The 24,831-nt window shown below is 48.9% G+C and overlaps 1 protein-coding gene across 3 annotated transcripts in view; it reads right to left on the reverse strand.

Moving 5' to 3' along the window:
* The window catches only part of brinp1 (bone morphogenetic protein/retinoic acid inducible neural-specific 1), a 199,312-nt gene that overhangs the window by 61,875 nt on the left and 112,606 nt on the right, over positions 1 to 24,831 (reverse strand). For all 3 annotated transcript variants that reach the window (XM_078425827.1, XM_078425829.1, XM_078425828.1), the window contains one exon: positions 1,850 to 2,040. In XM_078425827.1, the coding sequence (XP_078281953.1) occupies positions 1,850 to 2,040 (191 nt within the window). The remainder of the gene's footprint in view (positions 1 to 1,849; positions 2,041 to 24,831) is intronic.

A 24,831-nucleotide genomic window follows, 5' to 3' on the forward strand; every position in this document is an offset into this window, starting at 1 on the left:
GGAGAGAGGGAAACGAGAAATATAGACGGTGAAACCAAGAGAGATAAAGAACAAACGAGTGAAAGATATTCAGAAAAATAATGATGATCAAGGAAATAGGCCATTGATACCTGTGGCTGTTATTTTATTTAACTTAACTGTTATTTTGAACTTGGAAAGGTTCATTCATCTTAACCCCTTGAGCACGTTGAACAAAGTGCTGGGTGCGATTATTAAACACCAAGGCTCGATTAAGAAGCCAGATCACAAGGGCTGAGTAAATCTAATAGATGAACAAGGCCCATTGACCTCTGAGGAAGCAATTACCCAAATAAAAATCATTACGTTTTAAAAATTCAAGTGATACATTCAAAGAGAAAATCCATTATTTTTACTGGAATACAATGGAGCACCGACTGGGAAGATTATTTTGAATTAATTTTTTGGCTTGTGAGTGTCAGCAGCTAGGCCACGATTTATTGCCCAACTCCGGCCAACTTGTAAACGATCCATTAGGGCAGCCTTTCTCAAGCACCACACTTTGTGAAGCAAATGTGTCCTCATGCGGGGTGGGCTATCATGGCTTTTGACCCAGGAATGATAAAAGAACCATCCCACCACAACCAGAGAGCAGTGCTGAACTACCATCTCCCTCTTTGGTCGGGTTGCCAGCTGTCCCGTATTAGCCGGGACATCCCGTATTTAGGGCTAAATTGGTTTGTCCTGCAAGGGACCGCCCTTGGTTTGTCCCGTATTAGGCCCGGACGGCGCTGTACGCCCGGACCCTGTAGGCCCGGACACTGTAGGCCCGGACACTGTAGGCCCCAACACTGTAGGCCAGGACACTGTAGGCCCGGACACTGTAGGCCCCGACGCTGTAGGCCCCGACGCTGTAGCTCGGGGGGGGGGGGAGATGCTGTAGTTCCGGACAGTGTAGGCCCGGGCGCCGCCTAACGGCGGTTGCGTAGCAACCCACCTCCCGGCCTGGGCGGCGCCTACTGATCCTATTCCTACAGTGTCCGGGCCTACAGTGTCCGGGCCTACAGTGTTCGGGCCTACTGTGTCCGGGCCTACAGTGTCCGGGCCTACCGTGTCCGGTACTACACTGTCCGGGCCTACAGTGTCCGGGCCTACACTGACCGGGCCTACAGTGTCCGGGCCTACAGTGTCCGGGCCTACACTGTCCGGGCCTACACTGTCCGGGCCTACAGTGTCCAGGCCTACTGTGTCCAGGCCTACAGTGTCCGGGCCTACAGCGCCCCCCGGGCCTAATACGGGACAAGGCAGGTCCCGTACGGGACAAACCAATTTAGTCCAAAGTACGGAATGTCTCGGCTAACACGGGACAGTCGGCAACCCTCGCTGTGAGTGCGTGCACAACCCACCTCCCGGCCTGGGCGGCGCCTACTGATCCTATTCCTACAGTGTCCGGGTCTACAGTGTCCGGGCCTACAGTGTCCGGGCCTACTGTGTCCGGGCCTACAGTGTCCGGGCCTACTGTGTCCGGGCCTACAGTGTCCGGGCCTACAGTGTCCGGGCCTACTGTGTCCGGGCCTACAGTGTCCGGGCCTACTGTGTCCGGGCCTACAGTGTCCGGGCCTACTGTGTCCGGGCCTACAGTGTCCGGGCCTACTGTGTCCGGGCCTACAGTGTCCGGGCCTACCGTGTCCGGGCCTACACTGTCCGGGCCTACAGTGTCCAGGCCTACTGTGTCCAGGCCTACAGTGTCCGGGCCTACAGCGCCCCCCGGGCCTAATACGGGACAAGGGAGGTCCCGTACGAGGCAAACCAATTTAGCCCAAAGTACGGGATGTCTCGGCTAACACGGGACAGTCGGCAACCCTCGCTGTAAGTGCGTGCACAAACCTACCTCCAAGGATGGCGGACGAGAGGACATGGGTCCCGTATTTGCGGATGACGGTGTCGATGACTTGCTGGGTTGACGGCCTCCTTCCAAGCAGGCGGATGCTTCTCTGGAATTCCGGCATCAGTGGGATGGGATTGCGGGTCAGGTCCCTCCTCTCCACCGCTGGGTTCCTCACCTTCCAACGTGCAAATTCTCTGCAATGACAACATCGGAACGGTCAGAGACACGCCAGCAGGAAACGTGGAAACAAACAAGGCATCAGGGGTCGATAGATAGATCTAGGAGCTCTGTTAGATGGAGCTCTAGGGGCTAGCGGAATTAAGGTATGTGGGGAGAAGGCAGGCACGGGGTACTGATTGTGGACGATCAGCCATGATCACAGTGAATGGTAGGTCACACAACGGGGAATAAGCTCCGATCTTTATCAACGGGGACAGTGTGGAGAGAGTGTCCAGCTTCAAGTTTTTGGGCACTCATATTTCGGAGGACCTCACATGGTCCACTAACACCGCTGCGCTGGTCAAGAAGGCACAGCAACGACTGTTCTACCTGAGAACACTGAAAAAGTCTGGTCTACCCCAAAAGCTGCTGACGAACTTCTACCGCTGCACCTTAGAGAGCATCCTAACACATGGCATCCCTGTGTGGTACCTCAGCTGCACGGAGGCAGAGAGGAAAGCTCTTCAGCCATGATAGAGCTCAGAGGACCATCGGAACACAGCTACCAGCCTTGGAGGGCATCTACAACACACAATGCCTCAGGAAAGCCACCAGCATCCACAAAGACTCTTCACACCCCTGCAACAGTCTGTTCGAACTCCTTCCATCGAGCAGACGATACAAGGCCTTCTACGCCCGCACCTCCAGACTCAGGAACAGCTTCATCCCCAGGGCCATAGCTGCTATGAACCGGTCCTGCTGAGCCGGATGGTCACATCGCACAGTGAACCGGCACAGATCTACTTGCACTTGTTTTAAAACTGTTTCTAATTTTGTTTCACTGGGTTGTATAAATTAATACTGATTAACTAATTAATTTATTGCATCGTATGGGAGGCGCATTCCCAATCTCGTTGTACCTCTGTACAATGACAATAAAGATGTATTGTATTGTATTGTATTGTAATGAAGGGCCAAATGGCCTCCTTCTACACCTATTTTCTATGTTTCTATGTTTCTATGGGTCACGGGGAGAAGGCAGGAGAATGGGAATGAGAGGGAAAGATAGATCAGCCATGATGGAATCCACGCTATCATGCAAAGGATATACGCACACTCAAAAAAGCCGCAGAGTTACAAGCTGTAAAAGGTGTTCATCGCTGCGGAGACTCTCCATCTAATCTGACGGTCTTAACGTGTCTTTAAAGATTAATGGTAGATTAATTTTGTGTGGATGTAAATATTAAAGTGGGCGTGTGCGTGCGTGCATGCATGTGCATGTGTGTCCACATGTGTGCGTGCGTGCATGCATGTGTGTGTGTGTCCACATGTGTGCGTGCGTGCATGCATGTGTGTGTGTGTGTGTGTGTTCATGCGTGTGTGTCCGCATGTGTGCGTGCGTGCATGCATGCGCACGTGTGTGTGTTCAGGCGTGTGTGTCCATGTGAACATGTGTGTGTGTGTGCATGCGTGCTTGTGCATGCTTATGTGTGTGCACGCACATGCGCGTGTGCATGCGTGCGTGTGCATGCATGTGTGTGCAAGCGTGTGTGAGCGTGCGCGTGTGTGCATGTGTACACATACAATAATAGTGCAAAAAGACAAAACCAATACCCCCAAGTCTACGGAGTTCGGAGTTTATTTGAGGTTGTGGTGTGTAATATCCTGGTGGCTGTAGGGAAGAGACTGTCCCTGAACCTGGACATTACAGTTATCAGGCTCCTGAACCTTCTTCCCGATGGCAGGGGCGACATTTGATTTGATTGGATTCTTTCTGCTTTGATGCTCTAAGGAACAGTTTCATTTCCATTCATCCCTCTGTCCTCCCCCCCCCCCCCCCTCCCCCCTGCAGCATAATATCAATATGCAGAAAAGCTCTTCAGTTTGACTAAAGTTAATCTTCAAAATGCAGTAATCCCTCCTTTTATACGTTGCGTTTGACAGACTTGCTGAAATCAATAAAAAGATTATATTGGCCCCATTTAACCTACTGTAATTGCTTCCAGCAACTCATTTCTTTCTAAGGGCAATTACATTTTATTACCATTAATTACTGATATGTTATCTTTGTTTCTCAGTCCTCCCCCATGTAATGTTTGGGTCATTTGAAGTTTATGGAAATAAAAACATACATGGGCCGTTAAGATTATTGCAAACTGAAGATCGTGACTTCTATTCATGATGCCTTGGCCTTCTACATTCATGAAAATAAAAACGCACACCTCCAGATTAGGGTTCAGTTTCTCCCCAACTGTTATCAGGCATCTGAACCAACCTGCCGCAAACAGAGGAAATTGCAGCCAATTGTGGACGCAGCCCAGACCATCACACAAACCAACCTCCCTCCCATTGCCTCCATCTACACCTCACGCTGCCTCGGCAAGGCCAGCAGCATCATCAAGGGCCAGTCTCACCCCGGCCACTCCCTCTTCTCCCCTCTCCCATCGGGCAAGAGGTACAGAAGTGTGAAAACGCACACCTCCAGATTCAGGGACAGTTTCTTCCCAGCTGTTATCAGGCAACTGAACCATCCTACCACAACTAGAGAGCAGTGCTGAACTACTATCTACCTCATTGGTGACCCTCGGACTGTCTTTGATTGGCCTTTACTTTGCACTAAACGTTATTTCCTTATCATAAATAGACACAAAATGCTGGAGTAACTCAGCAGGACAGGGGGCATCTCTGGAGAGAAGGAACGGGTGACGTTTCAGGTCGAGACCCTTCTTCAGACTCAACCCGAAATGTCACCCATTCCTTATCTCCAGAGATGCTGCCTGTCCCGCTGAGTTACCCCAGCATTTTGTGTCTGCCTTCGGTTTAAACCAGCATCTGCAGTTCCATCCTACACATTTCCTTATCATGTATCTGTACACTGCGGACGGCTCGATTGTAATCATGTATTGTCTTTCCGCTGACTGGTTAGCACGCAACAAAAGCTTTTCACTGTACCTCAGTACACTTGACAATAAACTGAACTAAAATATTCGCAGTCCAATTTTATTGCCGTGATGTCAAGCATTCTGATTTATAAAACTTTGGTTAGCCAGCATTTGGAATCTTGCCTGCAGTTATGGCCCTGGGGAGTTGACAATAACCAAGGAGAATATACACCGATCAGCCAAATGGTCCCACCAATGGCGGCCACCCGGGCCGGGAGGCGGGTTGCTATGCAACCTCCATTAGGCGGCACCTGGGCCTCCGGACCTACAGTGTCCGGGCCTACAGTGTCCGGGCCTACAGTGTCCGGGCCTACAGTGTCCAGACCTACAATGTCCGGACCTACAGTGTCCGGACCTACAGTGTCCAGACCTACAGTGTCCGGGCCTACAGTGTCCGGGCCTACTGTGTCTGGGCCTACAGTGTCCGGGCCTACAGTGTCCGGGCCTACTGTGTCCGGGCCTACAGTGTCCAAACCTACAGTGTCCGGGCCTACAGTGTCCGGGCCTACAGTGTCCAGACCTACAGTGTACAGACCTACAGTGTCCAGACCTACAGTGTCCTGTCCTACAGTTTCCAAGTCAAGTCAAGTCAAATTTATTTGTCACATACACATACACGATGTCCGGACCTACAGTGTCCAGACCTACAGTGTACAGACCTACAGTGTCCGGGCCTACTGTGTCCGGGCCTATAGTGTCCGGGCCTACCGTGTCCGGGCCTATAGTGTCCGGGCCTACTGTGTCCGGGCCTAATACGAGACAAGGGCGGTCCCGTACAGGACAAACCAATTTAGCCCAAAATACGGGATGTCCCGGCTAATACGGGACTGTTAGCAAACCCATTAAAGGCGGTCACCTGGAATTTTGTGATCTGCATTCAAGACTTGGAAAGGAATGGGGCTCATGATGTGGTGGACCCATTGATTTCACCGGTTCTGGGGAGAAGGCAGGAGTATGGGGTTGAGAGGGAAAGAATGATCGGCCATGATCAATTAGTGGAGTAGACGTGAGGTCTAATTCTGCTCCTACCTTCAGACCTGCATTTGGAGTATTGTGAGCAGTTTTGGGCCTCATATCCGAGGAAGGATGTGCTGGATCTGGAGAGGGTCCAGAAGAGGTTTACGAGAATGGGTTAACATATGATGAGCGTTTGTCGGCACTGGGCCTGTACTCGCTGGAGTTTAGAAAGATGAGGGGAGACCTCATTGAAACTTACAGAATAGTGAAAGGCCTAGATAGAGTGGATGTGGAGAGGATGTTTCCACTAATTGGAGAATCCAGGACCAGAGGTCATAGCCTCAGATTTAAAGGACCTTCCTTTAGGAAGGAGATGAGGAGGAATTTCTTTAGTCAGAGGGTGGTGAATCTGTGGAATTATTTGCCACAGAAGGCTGTGGAGGCCAAGTCAATGGATATATTTAAGGCAGAGATAGATAAGATTCTTGATTAGTGCGGGTGTCAGAGGTTATGGGGAGAAGGCAAGAGAATGGGGTTCGGAAGGAAAGATAGATCAGCCTTGATTAGACTCGAAGGGCCGAATGGCCTAATTCTGCGCATATGACTTACGAACATATGACTTACGAACATGAACTTGTTCGGAACTCACTAGGTTTTGAGGGTATCGGTGGAGAGGAAAACAACAAATGTGATGCCCCCGATGAAGAATGGAGGGAAAAAAGATCGGGAAATTAGAGGCCAGTTCATTTAACATCTATTGTTAGCAAGATGCCAGAGTCAATGAGCAAAGACAAAATAGCTAATCATTTAGAAAAGCTTAATACAATTAAACTGAGTCAATATGTTCTGTGAAAGATAAATCATGTTCGACAAATTTGTTTGAAGTCTTCGGGGATATAACAAGCACAGTCTACCGAGATGAATGGGTTGGTGTAGAGTACAGATGCTCCCCGACTTTCGATGCTTCGACTTACGATATTTACGATGGTGCACAGCGGTAGAGTTGCTGCCTTACAGCGAATGCAGCGCCGGAGACCCAGGTTCGGTCCTGACTACGGGTGCTGTCTGTGCGGAGTTTGTACGTTCTCCCCGTGACCTGCGTGGGTTTTTTTCCGCGATCTTCGGTTTCCTCCCACACTCCAAAGACGTGCGAGTTTGTAGGTTTTATTGGCTTGGTGTAAATGTAATAATTGTCCCTAGTGGGTGTGGGATAGTATTAGTGTGTGGGGATCGCTGGTTGGTGTGGATTCGATGGGCCGAAGGGCCTGTTTCCGCGCTGTATCTCTAAACTAAACGCCAGTGAGCCGCAGTTCCCACTCAGCCACGCGATCAGGTGCATTAAATGCGTTTTTGACTTACGATATTTTCGATTTACAACGGGTTTATCGGAACATAACCCCATCGTAAGTCGAGGAGCATGTGTATTTGGATTTCCAATAGATATATATTTCAAGGAGCTAAAGAGGAAGCTGTGGATGAAGGAACTGCAGATGCTGGTTTGCACTGAAGACAGACTCAAAGCGCTGGAGTAACTCAGCAGGACAGGCAGCATTTCCGGAGAGAAGGAAGAGATGACGTTTCGGGATGAAACCCTTGTTCAGAGTAATGCATGAGATAACAGCCCATCAGAATATGTCCTAGGGGGAGAATTAGGACATTCAGACCATCAAGTCTACTCCGCCATTCAATCGTGACTGATCTATCTTTCCCTCTCAACCCCATTCTCCTGCCTTCTCCCCATAACCCCTGACACACGCAGTAGCCTCCTTTTGCTCTGGTATTTTATTTCATTCTTCACATGTTCAAACAAAAATGTTGTATTTTTAATGTCTTCATGTTTAATGCTTATTCTTAACTGTTTACTGTATGTCGTGTTGTTACTTGCGAGCGGAGCTCCAAGGCACATTCGATTTATTCACAAAATGCTGGAGTAACTCAGCAGGTCAGGCAGCATCTCGGGAGAGAAGGAATGGGTGACGTTTCGGGTCGAGACCCTTCTTCAGGCACATTCCTTGTGTGTGTACATACTTGGCCAATAACATGTATTCAATTCAATCACAAATCGGTCAACCTTGGCCTTAAAAATACCCAATGCATTGGCCTCCATCACAGACTGTGGCAATGAATTCCATAGATTCACCGCCTTTGGTCTAAAGCAATTCCTCCTCGTCTCCTTTCCAAAGGTACATCCTTTTATTCTGAGGCTGTGCCCTCTGGTCCTAGACTCCCCCACTCGTGGAAACATCCTCTCCACACCCACCCTGTCCAGTCTTTTCATTATTCGGTAACTTGCAATGAATTTCCCCCCTCATCATTCTGATCTTCAGCGAGTACAGGCCCAGTGTCGTCAAACGCTCATCTACTCTTATTGATAAGGGCGGCACGGTGGCGCGGAGGTAGAGTCGCTGCCTTACAGCACTTGCAGCGCCGGAGACCCGGGTTCGATCCCGACTATGGGTGCTGTCTGTACGGAGCTTGCAAGTTCTCCCCGTGACCTGCGTGGGTTTTCTCCGAGATCTTCGGTTTGCTCCCACACTCCAAAGACGTGCAGGTTTGTAGGTTAATTGGCTGGGTATAAATGTGAAAATTATCCTTAGTGTGTGTAGGAGAGTGTCAATGTGCGGGGATTGCTGGTCGGCACGGACTTAGTGGGCCGAAGGGCCTGTTTCAGTGCTGTATCTCTAAACTAAACTAAACTAAACTAAATTAAACTAAACCTAAACAACTGATTCTCTTTAAGATATACACAAAATGTTGGAGTAACTCAGAGGGTCAGGCAGCATCTCAGGATCGCTGGTCGGCAGGGACCTGGTGGGCCAAATGGCCTGTTTCCGTGCTGTATCTCTAAATCATACTAAACTCTCATTATAGCTACTACCCTCCAATCCAGGCAGCATCCTAGTAAACCTCCTCCGCATCCTCTCCAAAGCTTCTGCTACCTCCTATTGGAGCAACCAGACCTCTAAGGGGTTAGGGGTTTAGAAATGGGAAAGTATTTTTACTGAAGATGAAAGAGTTAATGGCTATTAATCGACAATAGACAATAGGTGCAGGAGTAGGCCATTCGGCCCTTCGAGCCAGCACCGCCATTCAATTTGATCATGGCTGATCATTCCCACAGGAATAATATAATGGTAGAATGAATGAACAGGATGGGCCTGAACTTTGGGTCCTGAATAGCTGATGTTCTGCAAAATTGCACCAGGCACCATATGACCATGTGATCCTATCATATCATATCATATATATACAGCCGGAAACAGGCCTTTTCGGCCCTCCAAGTCCGTGCCGCCCAGTGATCCCCGTACATTAACACTATCCTACACCCACTAGGGACAATTTTTATTTATTTATTTATTTATTTTTTTTAACATTTACCCAGCCAATTAACCTACATACCTGTACGTCTTTGGAGTGTGGGAGGAAACCGAAGATCTCAGAGAAAACCCACGCAAGTCACGGGGAGAACGTACAAACTCCTTACAGTGCAGCACCCGTAGTCAGGATCGAACCTGAGTCTCCGGCGCTGCATTCGCTGTAAAGCAGCAACTCTACCGCTGCGCTACCGTATCCTAAAGCCTATAGAGTGGTATATCCTGTTATCCCTGGGAAAGAAGTCCGGGGTTGGCAAATTCCTCACTCCCAAATACGGGACAAGGTGATGTCACCGCCCCGCGCCCCACGTGACACTGCCATAAGGTCATAAGGTCATGTGATAGGAGTAGAATTAGGCCATTCGGCCCATCAAGTCTACTCCGCCATTCAATCATGGCTGATCTATCTCTCCGTCTCAACCCCATTCTCCTGCCTTCTCCCAATAACCCCTGACACCCGGACTGATCAAGAATCTATCTTTCTCGGCCTTAAAAATATCCACTGACTTGGCCTCCACAGCCTTCTGTGGCAAAGACTCCCACAGATTCACCACCCTCTGTCTAAAGAAATACCTCCTCATCTCCTTCCTAAAAGAACGTCCTTTAATTCTGAGGCTGTGCCCTCTGCTCCTAGACTCTCCCACCAGTGGAAACATCCTCTCCACATCCACTCTATCCAGGCCGCTCACTATTCTGTACGTTTCAATGAGGTCCCCCCCTCATCCTTCTAAACTCCAGCGAGTACAGGCCCAGTGGTGACAAACGCTCATCACAGGTTAACCCACTCATTCCTGGGATCATTCTTGAAAAGCCTCCTCTGGACCCTCTCCAGAGCCAGCACGTCCTTCCTCAGATACAGGGCCCACAATTGCTCACAATACTCCAAATGTGGCCTGACCAGTGCCTTATCGAGCCTCGCGAGGCATTTCATCCCTGTTTTTGTAAACAACTCCTCTCGAAATAAATGCTAGCATTGAGTTGGTTTGCTGCCAGTGCTTGGTACACACAATGGAGTGGGAATGTCAGCTTATTTGGCAATATATTTACTCCCACCAAATAATTCTGTTTACAGAGGCCGACAGATGAATATTAACGAGGGCGACTCATAATAGCTCCGTTGTCCAATGACCTTACTTTCCCCCTCAGATTCACATGCAAAACACAAACAGATTTGAACACAGTTTACAAAGAGCAGGGTCCCCACATGAAGTATTCCACCAACTCCTGTTGACAAATGCAGTCTGTTAATTCTGCTCCGATGACTTATGGACCGACGAGCTTATCGTGTGATCTTGTAATAAAAAAACACTTATCATGAGCAAAGAAACACATCAACCCAAACAAGTTGTAGGAGCAGAATCAGGCCATTCGGCCCAAAGAGTCTACCCCGCCATTCAATCATGGCTGATCTATCTCTCCGTCTTGACCCCATTCTCCTGCCTTCTCCCCATCACCCCTGACACCCGCACTAATCAATTCTGGTTGCCTTTAAACAATTGTTGCCTCAATAATGCCCTTTATTGAGTGGTCATCAGTCCTGACCACATACAATTCCACTAACTGGCCATAATAATTAAGTGTAATTAGGTGGAACAGCGCTAGAGTTGCTGCCTTACAGCACAAGGGACCCTGGGTTGAATTCTGACAGTGGGCGCTGTCTGTACGGAGTTTGTTCGTTCTCCCCGTGGCCTGCGTGGGTTTTCTCCGGGTGCTTCGGTTTCCTCCCACACTCCAAGGACGTGCGAGTTTGTAGGTTAATCGGTTTTGAAACATTGTAAGTTGGCCCTAGTGTGTGTAGGATCGTGCTGGAGCGCAGGGATCACTGGTCGGCGCGGACCTGGCAGGCGGCCGCCATTGGTGGAGCGGGAGCACGTGACCGCTGGCTGGGTGAGGTCACATGGGGCGCGGGGCGGTGACGTCACCCTTTGTCCCTTATTTGGGAGTGAGGAAGTTGGCAACCCTACTAATACGGGAGAAGGGCAGTCCCGTACGGGGACAAACAAATTTACCCCAAAATACGGGATGTTCCGGCTAATACGGGATAGTTGGCGACCCTAGGGCAGAGGGGCCAGCAAAACAGAATTTGATCTTTTCCTACAGACTTTGCCCGTAGACTTTGTTTTTTTCCTCCACAAAATCTCCACTTCTTGTCCTTAACGCTGTTGCCTGAATCTGCCATCAGACAAGGCACCACTCCGAGACAGCACTCCATAATTACAATCCATTCGCCTTTCGTTACAAAGGAGTCTGCACAACAATACTTGCTTCTGCAGCTCATTTCCTACACAATACTTGCTGACAATCTCAGTCTGAAGAAGGGTCTCGACCCGAAACGTCACCCATTCCTTCTCTCCGGAGATGCTGCCTGTCCCGCTGAGTTACTCCAGCATTCCGTGTCGACCGCTGGTTGTGGAACTGGTTTCAAGGACGTTCCTGATGCAGTTTAGTTTATTTTAGATTCGTTTAGTTTAGAGATACAGCGCGGAACAGGCCCTTCGGCCCACCGGGTCCGCGCCGACCAGCGATCCCCCACCTAACGCTATCCTACACGCACTAGGGACAATTTACAATTTTTGCCAAAGCCGATTAACTTACAATCCCGCTCGTCTTTGGAGTGTGGGAGGAAACCGAAGCACCCGGAGAAAACCCACGCAGGTCGCGGGGAGAACGTACGGACAGCACCCGTAGTCAGGATCGAACCGGGTGTCTGGTGCTGTGAGGCAACAACTCTGCCTCTGCGCCACCGTGCCGTCTACAAGGAAACAGTAGTGGAACCGTAAGAAGTACGTTCACGAGGTTAATCCCTGGGATGGCGGGACGGTCATATGAGGAAAGATTGGAAAGTCTGGGCTTGTATTGATTGAAGTTTAGAAGGATGAATGGGAGATCTTATAGAGACGTATAAAATTATAAAAAGACTGGACAAGCTAGATGCAGGAAAAATGTTCCCAATGTTGGAGGAGTCCAGAACCAGGGGCCACAGTCTAAGAATAAAGGGGAGGCCATTTACAACTGAGGTGAGAAGAAACATTTTCACCCAGAGAGTTGTGAATTTGTGGAATTCTCTGCCACAGAGGGCAGTGGAGGCCGATTCATTGGATGAATTTAAAAGAGAGTTAGACAGAGCTCTAGGGGCTAGCGGAATCAAGGGATATGGGGAGAAGGCAGGCACGGGTTACTGATTGTGGATGATCAGCCATGATCACAATGAATGGCGGTGCTGGCTCGAAGGGCCGAATGGCCTCCTCCTGCACCTATTTTCTATGTTTCTATGGTTCTTAGTAGCATCACATGGAAAAAGTACGATGATAAAAGCAGGTGATTACGTGAGCAGGAGAATTGGTCCATCGAATGGTCAAAATAAATCTCTGCATTTCATTGTGAAGATTGTATTTCTGGAATTTTATTAGGATCAGTACAGTCTAGAACCATCTGTGGAAAAGGACATCTTAGATTCACAAGTTCATGAGATAGAGGAGCAGAAGTAGGCTGTATCTCTAAGCTAAACTCCAATCTCCTTTCTCCAGATTCTCCCAGCCATTGGCACATTCGGGGCAAGTTTTCAAGAGAGAGTTCGATGTACCTCTTCGGGCTAAAGGAATCAAGGGATATGGGGAGAAAGCAGGAACTATCTTGGTACTGATTGTAGGTGATCAGCCATGATCATCATCATCATCATCATATATATACAGCCGGAAACAGGCCTTTTCGGCCCTCCAAGTCCGTGCCGCCCAGCGATCCCCGCACATTAACACTATCCTACACCCACTAGGGACAATTTTTACATTTTACATTTACCCAGCCAATTAACCTACATACCTGCACGTCTTTGGAGTGTGGGAGGAAACCGAAGATCTCGGAGAAAACCCACGCAGGTCACGGGGAGAACGTACAAACTCCTTACAGTACAGCACCCGTAGTCAGGATCGAACCTGAGTCTCCGGCGCTGCATTCGCTGTAAAGCAGCAACTCTACCGCTGCGCTACCGTGCCACCCTTGAACATTGAATGGCGATGTTGGCTTGTGGGACCGAATGGCCTACAACTGCAACTATTTTTCTAGTTTCTAATTTACGTGGCCAGTTAACTTTTCAACTGTATATATCTTTGCGAAAAAACAAGAGGAAACGCACTTGGACAGAGGGGGAATGTACAAATGTTGCCACAGACAGCAGGAGGGGCCAGGATTAAACATCCAGGTTGTCGAAAGAAGGAACTGCAGGTGCTGGTTTACCAAGGAAAGATACAAAATGCTGGAGTAACTCAGCGGCTCAGTCACCGACAGCTCTTGCTTCCTTGGGTACACCAACTTCTTTCTGCATCCCAACTTTCAGCTGGTTGTTTAGTTCAGATCAGTTTAGTTTTGTGTGGTTTATGGTCACGTGTACTGTGGTGTGCATGGGTAAGCCAGCTTTTTGTTGGCCCAAAGAGTGGGTGGGTGACTGGAGAATTGGGGTGGAGGGATGGGAATGCGAGACCATGTAGGATGCAAGGAAATAAGCAATGAAATGGGACTGGTCCCATGGGATTTGAAGACTATGGAGGCCAAGACGTTAAGGTGGGGATTGACGGATTCTTGATTAATACGGGTGTCAGGGGTTATAGGGAGAAGGTTGAGAGTAAAAGACAGATCAGCCATGGTAGACACAAAATGCTGGAGTAACTCAGCGGGTCAGGCAGCATCTCTGGAGAGAAGGAATGGGTGACGTTTCGGCTCGAGACCCTTCTTCAGACTGATGAAGTCCGAAGGAGGGTCTCGACCCCGAAACGTCACCCATTCCTTCTCTCCAGAGATGCTTCCTGACCCGCTGAGTTACTCCAGCACTCTGTGAAACGTCACCTATCCGTGTTCTCCACAGATGCTTCCTGACCCGCTGAGTTACTCCAGCACTCTGTGAAACGTCACCTATCCATGTTCTCCAGAGATGCTGCCTGACCCACTGAGTTACTCCAGCATTTTGTGTCTTTTAACCCAGACAAATCAGCCACGATTGAAAAGCAGAGTAACCTTGGTGGGCTGAATGGCCCAATTCTGCTCCGATAACCTATGGACATGATTCAAGAGTTTGCACACGTTCGAAGGACCAAATGGCCTCCTTATTATGTCTTGAGCAAATATGAGGAACATAAGAACCGAAGATAGACACAAAAAGCTGTAGTCTCGACCCGAAACGTCACCCCTTCCCTCTCTCCTAGATGCTGCCTGACCCGCTGAGTTACTCCAGCATTTTGTGAATAAATACCTTCGAGTAACTCAGCAGGTCAGGCAGCATCTCTGGTGAAAAGGAACAGGTTACGTTTCGGGTTGAGACCATCCTTCAGACTTCTTCACAGCACGTTATAGGCAGGAAACATGTTCCCAATGTTGGGGGAGTCCAGAACAAGGGGCCACATTTTAAGAATAAGGGGTAGGCCATTTAGAACTGAGATGAGGAAAAACTTTTCCAGTCAGAGAGTTGTGAATCTGTGGAATTCTCTGCCTCAGAAGGCAGTGGAGGCCAATTCTCTGAATGCATTCACGAGAGAGCTAGATAGAGCTCTTAAGGATAGCGGAGTCAGGGGGTATGGGGAGAAGGCAGGAACGGGGTACTGATTGAGAATGATCAGCCATGATCGCATTGAATGGCGGTACTGGCTCGAAGGGCCGAATGGCCTCCTCCTGCACCTATTGTCTATTGTCTATTGAAAACGTCGCTTGTTCCTTTCCTTCCTACACTCGAGGAGTAATGAAGAATTATGTTGATACTGTCTCTGAAATTTCAGGTTGAAGGCACACTCTGAGAGATAATTAAATAATAAGTCACAGGCTTGGGACTGCCAACGAATCCTCTCCTTTAAACCTGATGGATTTATGGGGAATTCAAATGCCAACTATGTCGTGTGGGTGTTATCGAACACACAGTCTTTGCGAGCAACCTTTCCAATCTGCATTCAACAGGTGATATATTGTCACCAAGTTCGAACAAGGAAAGGTCACTTGCTCCATCAAGATTGCTCATTCCACACACCCTGAGCCATTCAGCCAATAAACCACTCGGTACAATTAATTTAATCCCTGATTGAACCAATTCCTGTCACCGGTCCTCCACTGACAATCTGGTTCTTAGTTTAGTTTAGTTTAGTTTAGAGATTCAGCGCGGAAACAGGCCCTTCGGCCCACCGTGCCCACGAGTCCAGAATCGGGGGCCACACAGTCTTAGAATAAAGGGGAGGCCATTTAAAACTGAGGTGAGAAAAAGGAACTTTTTCACCCAGAGTTATGAATTTGAGGAATTCTCTGCCGCAGAGGGCAGTGGAGGCCGAATCACTGGATGGCTTTAAGAGAGAGTTAGATAGAGCTCCAGGGGCGAGTGGGATCAAGGGATATGGGGAGAAGGCAGGCACGGGTTACTGATTGTGGATGATCAGCCATGATCACAATGAATGGCGGTCCTGGCTCGAAGGGCCGAATGGCCTCCTCCTGCACCTATTGTCTATGTTTCTATGTTTTCTATGACCAGCGATCCCCGTACACTAGCACCATCCTGCACACATTGGGGATAATTTCACAATTTTACCGAAGCCAATTAACCTACAAACCTGTACCATCTTTTGATTTAGAGATACAGGGCAGAAACAGGTCCTTCGGCCCACCGAGTCTGCGCCGACCAGCGATCTCAGGTATACTAGTTCTATCCTACACACCAGAGACAATTCATAGAGGTCAATTAATCTACAAACCTGTACGTCTTTGGAGTGTGGGAGTAAACCGAAGATCTCGGTGAAAACTCACGCAGGTTACGGGGAGAACGTACAAACTCCGTGCACACAGCACCCGTGGTCTGAAGAAGGGTCTCGACCCGAAACGTCACCCATTCCTTCTCTCCAGCGATGCTGCCTGACCCGCTGAGTTACTCCAGCATTTTGTGATACCTTCGATTTGTACCGGCATCTGCAGTTATTTTCCTACACCCGTGGTCAGGATCGAACCAGGATCTCTGGCGCTGTAAGTGCTGTGAGGCAGCAACTCTACCACAGCGCCACCATGCTATTTATTCATCTCCATTCTTTCAGGACTCCTGTCTACCAATTGAACCAAGGTTTCCACTTCATCACACACTAACTATTGTGCCACGGTGGCACAGCGGTAGAACTGCTGCTTCCCAACGCCAGAGACCCCGGTTCAATCCTGACTACGGGTCTTGTTCTCCCTGTGTACGTTGAAATCAGGCATGCACTGCTTGATGTGGGGAGAGAGATTGTAAATCTCTGCACACCCTTTCAAGCTTAACAACATCTTTCCTGTAACACGGTGCCCAGAACTGAACACTGTACTCTAAATGTGGCCTCACCAACGTCTTATCCAACTGCAACGTGACCTCCCAACTTCTATACTCAAAATAAAGTCCAGTCAATTCACGTCAAGGCTAGTCCGATGGTCTCCAATGAGGTAGATGATAGCTCAGGACTGCTCTCTAGTTGTTGGGACAATGTTTCAGTTGCCTGATAACAGCACTGCTGAGTTACTCCAGCACTCTATGAAACGTCACCTATCCATGTTCTCCACAGATGCTGCCTGACCTGCTGAGTTACTCCAGCACTCTGTGTCCTGTCCTTCGGTATAAACCAGTATCTGCAGTTCCTTGTCTCTACATGTGGGAGAAGGAACTGCAGATGCTGGTTTACGACGAAGATGGACCCAAAATGCTGTCGTAACTCCCGTCTGAAGAAGGGTCTCGACCCGAAATGTCGCCTATTCTTTTTCTCCAAAGATGCAGGCAGACCCACTGAGTTGCTCAAGGATTCTGTGCCCCGTGTAAACCAGTATCCACAGTACCTTGTTTGTACATGTTTGCTCTGTCCATCCCCCTAGGGTTGCCAACTGTCCCGTATCAGCCGGGACATCTTATATTTTGGGCTAAATTGGTTTGTCCCGTACAGGACCGCCCTTGCCCCATGTTAGGCCCGGGGGGCGCTTTAGGCCTGGACACTGTAGGCCTGGACACTGTAGGCCTGGACAGTGTAGGTCCAGACACTGTAGGTCCTGACAGTTTAGGTCCCGATACTCTAGGTTTCTGACATTTTAGCTCTGGACAGCGTAGGCCCGGACAGCGTAGGTCTGGACAGTGTAGGTCCGGACAGTGTAGGCCCAGACAGTGTAGGCCCGGACAGTGTAGGCCCGGACAGTGTAGGCCCGGACAGTGTAGGCCCGGACAGTGTAGGTCCGGACAGCGTAGGTCCGGACAGTGTAGGCCCGGACAGTGTAGGTCCGGACAGTGTAGGCCCGGACAGTGTAGGCCCGGACAGTGTAGGTCTGGACAGTGTAGGCCCGGACAGTGTAGGTCCGGACAGTGTAGGTCCGGACAGTGTAGGCCCGGAGGCCCGGGCGCTACCTAACCGAGGTTGCACGGGCGGCCGCCGTTGGTGGAGCGGGAGCACGTGGCTGCTAGCTGGGTGAGGTCACGTGGGGCGCGGGGCGGTGACGTCACCTTGTCCCATATTTGGGAGTGAGATAGTTGACATCCCCTACCTCCCCCAGGCCCTTTCTTCACATCACTGTCCTAACTTGGCTCCAATTCTCTAATCCTTTCATGGCTTTCTGCTTATCTGCAAATTCTAATTTTTTGCAATCCTTTGAAAGGATGTAATTTAATAAACAGGGTTGAGATAACATCAAGCTGCCATATGGTGACCTAACCCCTTGCTTTGTGACTCAGATCACATTAAGGGTTTATTTCCTGGCGTTTGGAATAGTTTTCAATTAACGTCAAAGAGAGGTATTTTGTAATTCAGATTAAGAGTGTTTCCCAAACCTAATGAGACGTAAAATAGGAGATTGTGAATTTGCAGCCACCTTTCTCAAATTTCTCAAATTCAAGTTAACAACATTTTTTTTTAAAGCAGGGCAGATTCGATTTCACAACTCAAGGATAATGGCTGAAATAATTAATAATATCAAAAGCAACTTGAAGTTATTGGTAGAATCTGGGAGGAGGGCGGCACGATGGCGCAGCGGTAGAGTTGCTGCCTCACAGCGCCAGAGACACGGGTTCAATCCTGCTCTCTGCTGTTTCCGCACTATCACTAAACTAAACTAAACTAAACTAAACTGAACTAAACTAAACTAAACTAAACTAAACTAAACTAAACTAAACTAAACTAAACTAAACAAAATTAAAATCGATCCTAGGCCATTTTTATTTAGTTTTCAGAGACACATTACAGCGTGGAAACAGGCCCTTCGGCCCACCTGGTCCGCGCCGACCAGCGATCCCCGCACATTAACACTATCCTACACCCAGTAGGGACAATATTTACATTTACCAAGCCAATCAACCCACAAACCTGTACGTCTTTGGAGTGTGGGAGGAAACCGAAGATCTCGGTGAAAACCCACGCAGGTCACGGGGAGAACGTACAAATTCCGTACAGACGGCGCCCGTAGTCAGGATCGAACCCGGGTCTCCGGCACTGCATTCGCTGTAAGGCAGCAACTCTACCGCTGCGCCACCGTGACCGCCCAAAGTAGAGTTAACTGCAGCCATGTGTACAATAATAATGCTCTCCTACTTCAAATGTCACAATAAACCATTATGTTTGGATGGATCATCATTTGTCACCGGAAAAACTAGCAGTCAAGTGAAGTCATGAACTGCAAGAGAAACACATTACATAGAGCAGTGCTGCACAGGAACACGCCCTTCGGCCCACCATGTCCGTGCCGAACAAGATGCCAAGTTAAACCAATCTCTTCTGCCTGCTCACAGGGCGCAGCGGTAGAGTTGCTGCCTCACAGCGCCAGAGACCCAGGTTTGATCCCGACTACGGGTGCCGTCTGTACGGAGTTTGTACACTCCCCCCGTGACCTGCGTGGGTTTTCCTCGAGATCTTCCGTTTCCTCCCACTCCAAAGAAGTGCAGGTTTGTAGGTTAATTGGCTTGGTATCAATGTAAGTTGTCCTCTGGTGTGTATAGGATGGTGTCAGTGTGCGGGGATGGATGGTCAGTGCGGACTCGGTGGGCCGAAGGGCCAGTTTCCACGCCCTATCTCTACCCTAAACTAAATTAAACTATGAACTTTTTTTGCAAACATAAACTTGCCGACTTTGACATCACCAAAGGCCACTGATAGAGAGGCAGATTTCTGGTTCGGTATGTGTCTCACGCCTGTTATAATCACATGGAAGAGATGGTGGTAAACGCCAGACTGACAAACGCAAGGAGGCACCAGGCCAACTGTCTCAGGTGTCCGGCGTTGTGTTCTTATCTGAACAATTACACTTCTCCCTTCTCCAACAACCAAAAAACACCCACTTCCAGGTGTGTATGAAGCAGCGTTAAGTTTAGTTCAGTTTATTGTTGTCACGTGTACCGAGGTACAATGAAAAGCCTTTTTGTTGCCTGCCATCCAGTCAGCGGAAAGACTATACATTATTCGTCGTCATTATCAGCGGTCACTGGAGGCGAGTGTAACTGTCCTCTCCATAGGGTCGGACGCCTGTGCGTGACTTTGTTTAACGTGGGGAGACTGGTGCACAGACAGCCACCACACGGTCCTTGACAGATCTGGGTCAGGATCCAGTGGCGTGGAGTCCAAGACGACCGGGGACCCTTTTCTGCTGCAGCCTTCACCCATCCGCCTTCCCAGCCGTTGTGACGCTCCGCTAAAGTCAGCCGTCATCCTCCCTCCGCCTGTTCCACCGTTGAGGTCTTGGTTGGATCGCTCTTTGTCAGGGACCTCCCTCCCCCTCGACCCTACCCCCATGGGTGACCCTACCAGGAGTGTAGCTCCAGACGGCATCGCTCTCAGGATCTCAGGACCACACGAGCTTCTCCACCACGACAAGGTGACAATCCATGGAGAGTCAAATCAAGCAATCCACAGTGTACAGTTACAGGATAATGGGAATAATGTTTAGTGCAAGATTGGAGTCCAGTAAAGTCCGATTAAAGATAGTGTGAGGGTTTCCAAAGAGGTAGATAGTAGCTCAGGCCCGCTCTCTATGTAATTGGTAAGATGGTTCAGTTGCCTGAAAACCACTGAGAAGAAAATGAATCGAGGGTGTACCATTTAGTGTAAGACAAAATCCAATTAAGTCTGATTGAAGATCATTTGAAGGTCTCCCAGGCGGTAGATAGGAGCTGAGGACCGCACTCTAGCTGATGGGAGGACGGTTCAGTTGCCTGACAACAGCTGGGAAGAAACTGTCCCTGAATCTGGAGGTGTGCGTTTTCACACTTCTGTACCTCTTGCCTGATGGGAGAGGGGAGAAGAGGGAGTGGCCGGGGTGAGACTGGTCCTTGATTCTGCTGCTGGCCTTGCGTGAGGTGTAGATGGAGTCAATGGAAGGGAGGTTTGGTTTGTGTGATGGTCTGGGCTGCGCCACAATTTTCTGCAATTTCCTGCGGTCTCGATAAAGTGCTTTCTTTAACGTTTATGTGCAAGGCTGGTGACAGTTGTTGGGGGCTTGCCAATCTTCCTGAGCCTTCTAAGGAAGTAAAAGTTAGACAGGTACATGGACAGGACAGGTTTGGAGGGATATGGACCAAACGCAGGCAGGTGGGAACTAGTGTAGATGGAACATTGTTGGCCAGTGTGGGCGAGTTGGGCCGATGGGCCTGTATCACTCTATGACTCTGGTGTGCTTTCTTGTCCATTACTTTGCTATGGGTTGCCCAGGAAAGAAATTGCTGGAGATATTTATTCCTGAGGACTTGGAAGCTTCAGACCATCTCTATTTCAGCAGCCTCATTTTGTACCAGGCTATGTACACAGCTTCGCTTCCTGAACTCCATCACAATCCCCAACGTCTTGCTGACATTGAGGGAGAGGTTTAGGAAAATAACTGCAGATGTTGGTTCAAATTGAAGGTAGGCTCAAAATGCTGGAGTAACACAGCGGGTCAGGCAGCATCTCAGGAGAGAAGGAATGGGTGACGTTTCGGGTCGAGACCCTTCTTCAAACAAGGGTCCGAATGGCCTAATTCTCTACTCATCACTTATGACATTACCCGGTTCATCGCCAGGCTTTGTCCTGCCCCTCCCCCCCCCCCCCCCCCCCCCCAACCAGTTTTCGTTCCTGCCCCACAATTAGTCTGAAGAAGGGTTCCAAATTTCTAAAATGTCCTTATTCCCCAATTTACTTCCCCTCTGCTCCCCTTCCCTTCTCAGTTCCCCTCGTTATATATTAGAGTCATAGAGTCGTGGAGTGATACAGCATGGAAACAGGCCCTTCGGCCCAACTTGCCCACACTGCCCAACATGCCCCATCAACATAGAGTCATAGAGTCATGGAGTGACACAGGGTGGAAACAGGCCCCTTCAGCCCAACTTGCCCACACTGCCCAACATGCCCCATCAACATAGAGTCATAGAGTCATGGAGTGATACAGCATGGAAACAGGCCCTTCAGCCCAACTTGCCCACACTGCCCAACATGCCCTATCCACACAGAGTCATAGAGTGATACAGCGTGGAAACAGGCCCTTCGGTCCAACTTGCCCACACCGCCCAACATGCCCCATCAACATAGAGTCATAGAGTCATGATACAGTTTGAAAACAGGCCCTTCGGCCCAACTTGCCCACACCGACTAACATGTCCTATCTACACTAACTTTTGCTGATTTTTCTTTTCCTTATTAGATTTCTTCTCACATACATTCAGCGATTTTAAACATGGATATCAAGGCATGATGTCAAGACGCTGTAGATACAAGAAACCGCAGATGCTGGTTTACAATATAGACACAGAGTGCTGGAGTAACTCAGCGGGCCAGGCAGCACCTCCGGAGAACATGGGTAGGTGACTTTTTCTGGGTGGTTCCAGATGTTTTGGGTCCGAGGAAGGGTCCCGACTCGAAACTTCACCCATCCACGTTCTCCAGAGCTGCTGCCCGAACCCGCAGAGTTACTCCAGCACACTGTGAAACGTCACCTATACATGATAGTTATAGAGTGATACAGTGTGGAAACAGGCCCATCGGCCCAACTCGCCCACACTGGCCAACCATGTCCCATCTACACTAGTCCCACTTGCCTGCATTTGGTCCATATCCCTCCAAACCTGTCCTGTCCATGTACCTGTCTAACTTTTACTTGAACGATGGGATAGTCTCAGCCTCAACTACCTCCTCTGGCAGCTTGTTCCATACACCCACCACCCTTTGTGTGAAAAAAGTTACCCCTCGGATTCCTATTAAATCTTTTCCACTTCACCTTGAACCTCTGTCTTCTGGTCCTCCACAGATGCTGCCTGACCCGCTGAGTTACTCCAGCACTCTGTGAAATGTCACCTATCCATGTTCTCCAGAGATGCTGCCTGACCCGCTGAGTTACTCCAGCGTTGCACTTCTGCACAGACCATGAACTTGCTCAATCACGTTTAATCGACTGGAAACCAAGGAATTGGATTTTTAATGTGTTTTTTGACGAAGGTGTATCTTCAAGTTCTTTGACGACAAGCCTGAAGATTAAATGAGGCTTGGTCCATTTGGAGAGGTGCCAAGGTTCCATCAGGGCACTTTGAACGCCTGTGCTCAGCTTAAAACCTGTCCCAGGGGATTAACGATGGTCTCACGCCGTTATCTGCAACTAATCACAACGTGTTCCTGCAAATATCACTCACGATTTCTCACGCTTTAAAGAAAATCCAAGGAAGACTGAAAGATGCTGACAGTTCAATCTTGGCAGCAACAACTCGCGTTGCAGTTTCACCTAATGTGGTCTCAAACATCCCGCGTTGCAGCTTCACGTAATGATGTTCCAAAACCAATTCTCAAAAAACCACACGGCCTTTGGAGCTCACACATTAATTGACTGCCAGAAAAAAGATTTTTTACTAAATCTTCCCAGTTTTTAGTTACCGAACGTACTCATGCTCAGCTATCGACTCCAAACTTCAAATCCATTTAATCCTCACAAGGTGCAGTTTGTCACAACTTAAGGTGGTGCAGCAGTAGAGTTGCTGCCTCACAGCGCCAGAGACCCGGGTTCCATCCCGACCACGGGCGCTATCTGTACAGAGTTTGTACGTTCTCCCCGTGACCTGCGTGGGTTTTCCCCGGGTGCTCCGGTTTCTTTCCGCACTCCAAAGTCCTACAGGTCTGTGGGTTAATCGACTTGAGTAAAGACTGTAAATTGTCCCCAGTGTGTGTAGGATAGTGCTAGCGCATGGGGATCGCTGGTCGGCACGGACTCGGTGGGCCGAAGGGCCTGTTTCCCACAACATATCTCTAAGCAAAACTCATTATTTTTGTAAATCTACCTGATCAGCAAAGATGCAATAGACAATAGACAATCGGTGCAGGAGGAGGCCATTCGGCCCTTCAAGCCAGCATCGCCATTCAATGTGATCATGGCTGATCATTCTCAATCAGTATCCCGTTCCTGCCTTCTCCCCATACCCCCTGACTATGTTGAAAGGCTGGAGCGATTGGGCTTGTATACACTGGAATTTAGAAGGATGAGGGGGGATCTTATTGAAACATATAAGATAATTAGGGGATTGGACACATTAGAGGCAGATAACATGTTCCCAATGTTGGGGGAGTCCAGAACAAGGGGCCACAGTTTAAGAATAAGGGGTAGGCCATTTAGAACGGAGATGAGGAAGAACTTTTTCAGTCAGAGGGTGGTGAAGGTGTGGAATTCTCTGCCTCAGAAGGCAGTGGAGGCCAGTTCGTTGGATGCTTTCAAGAGAGAGCTGGATAGAGCTCTTAAGGATAGCGGAGTGAGGGGGTATGGGGTGAAGGCAGGAACGGGGTACTGATTGAGAGTGATCAGCCATGATCGCATTGAATGGCGGTGCTGGCTCGAAGGGCTGAATGGCCTACTCCTGCACCTATTGTCTATTGTCTATTGTCTATTGACTCCGCTATCCTTAAGAGCTCTATCTAGCTCACTCTTGAATGCATTCAGAGAATTGGCTTCCACTGCCTTCTGAGGCAGAGAATTCCACAGATTTACAACTCTCTGACTGAAAAGGTTTTACCTCATCTCCGTTCTAAATGGCCTACACCTTATTCTTAAACTGTGGCCCCTGGTTCAGGACTTCCCCCAACATCGGGGACATGTTTCCTGCCTCTAACGTGCAATTTTTAATCACTAATTTTTCTTCTCATCTCAGGAGACCAAGGCTGGCATTAGCATAGTGCTCAAAAATGCTTAGGTGCAATGGAATATTGTTAGGTCATAAGTGACAGGAGTAGAACTAGGCCATTCGGCCCATCAGGTCTACTCTGCCATTCAATCGTGGCTGATCTATCTCTCCCTCCTAACCCCATTCTCCTGCCTTCTCCCCATATCCCCTGAGATAAGTAGATCAAATTTAGGAAGGAGAACGTAATGATTTAGAATACTGCAAAGCCATAGACTTAACTCTAATTACCTAATCTGTCAGATGGGGAAAAATGGTATAAGCTTTTATTGGTTTAGTTTTTAAACTCATTTCAAATCCGCTGGATATTCAATAGCAGAAGTTTTTCGTTTAGTTTAGTTTAGAGATACAGCGCGAAAACAGGCCCACTAAGTCCGCACTGACCAGCGATCCCTGCATGCTAACACTATCCTACACACA

Source organism: Rhinoraja longicauda, chromosome 31, assembly GCF_053455715.1.
Source record: "Rhinoraja longicauda isolate Sanriku21f chromosome 31, sRhiLon1.1, whole genome shotgun sequence".
Classification (NCBI taxonomy): Eukaryota; Metazoa; Chordata; class Chondrichthyes; order Rajiformes; family Arhynchobatidae; genus Rhinoraja; species Rhinoraja longicauda.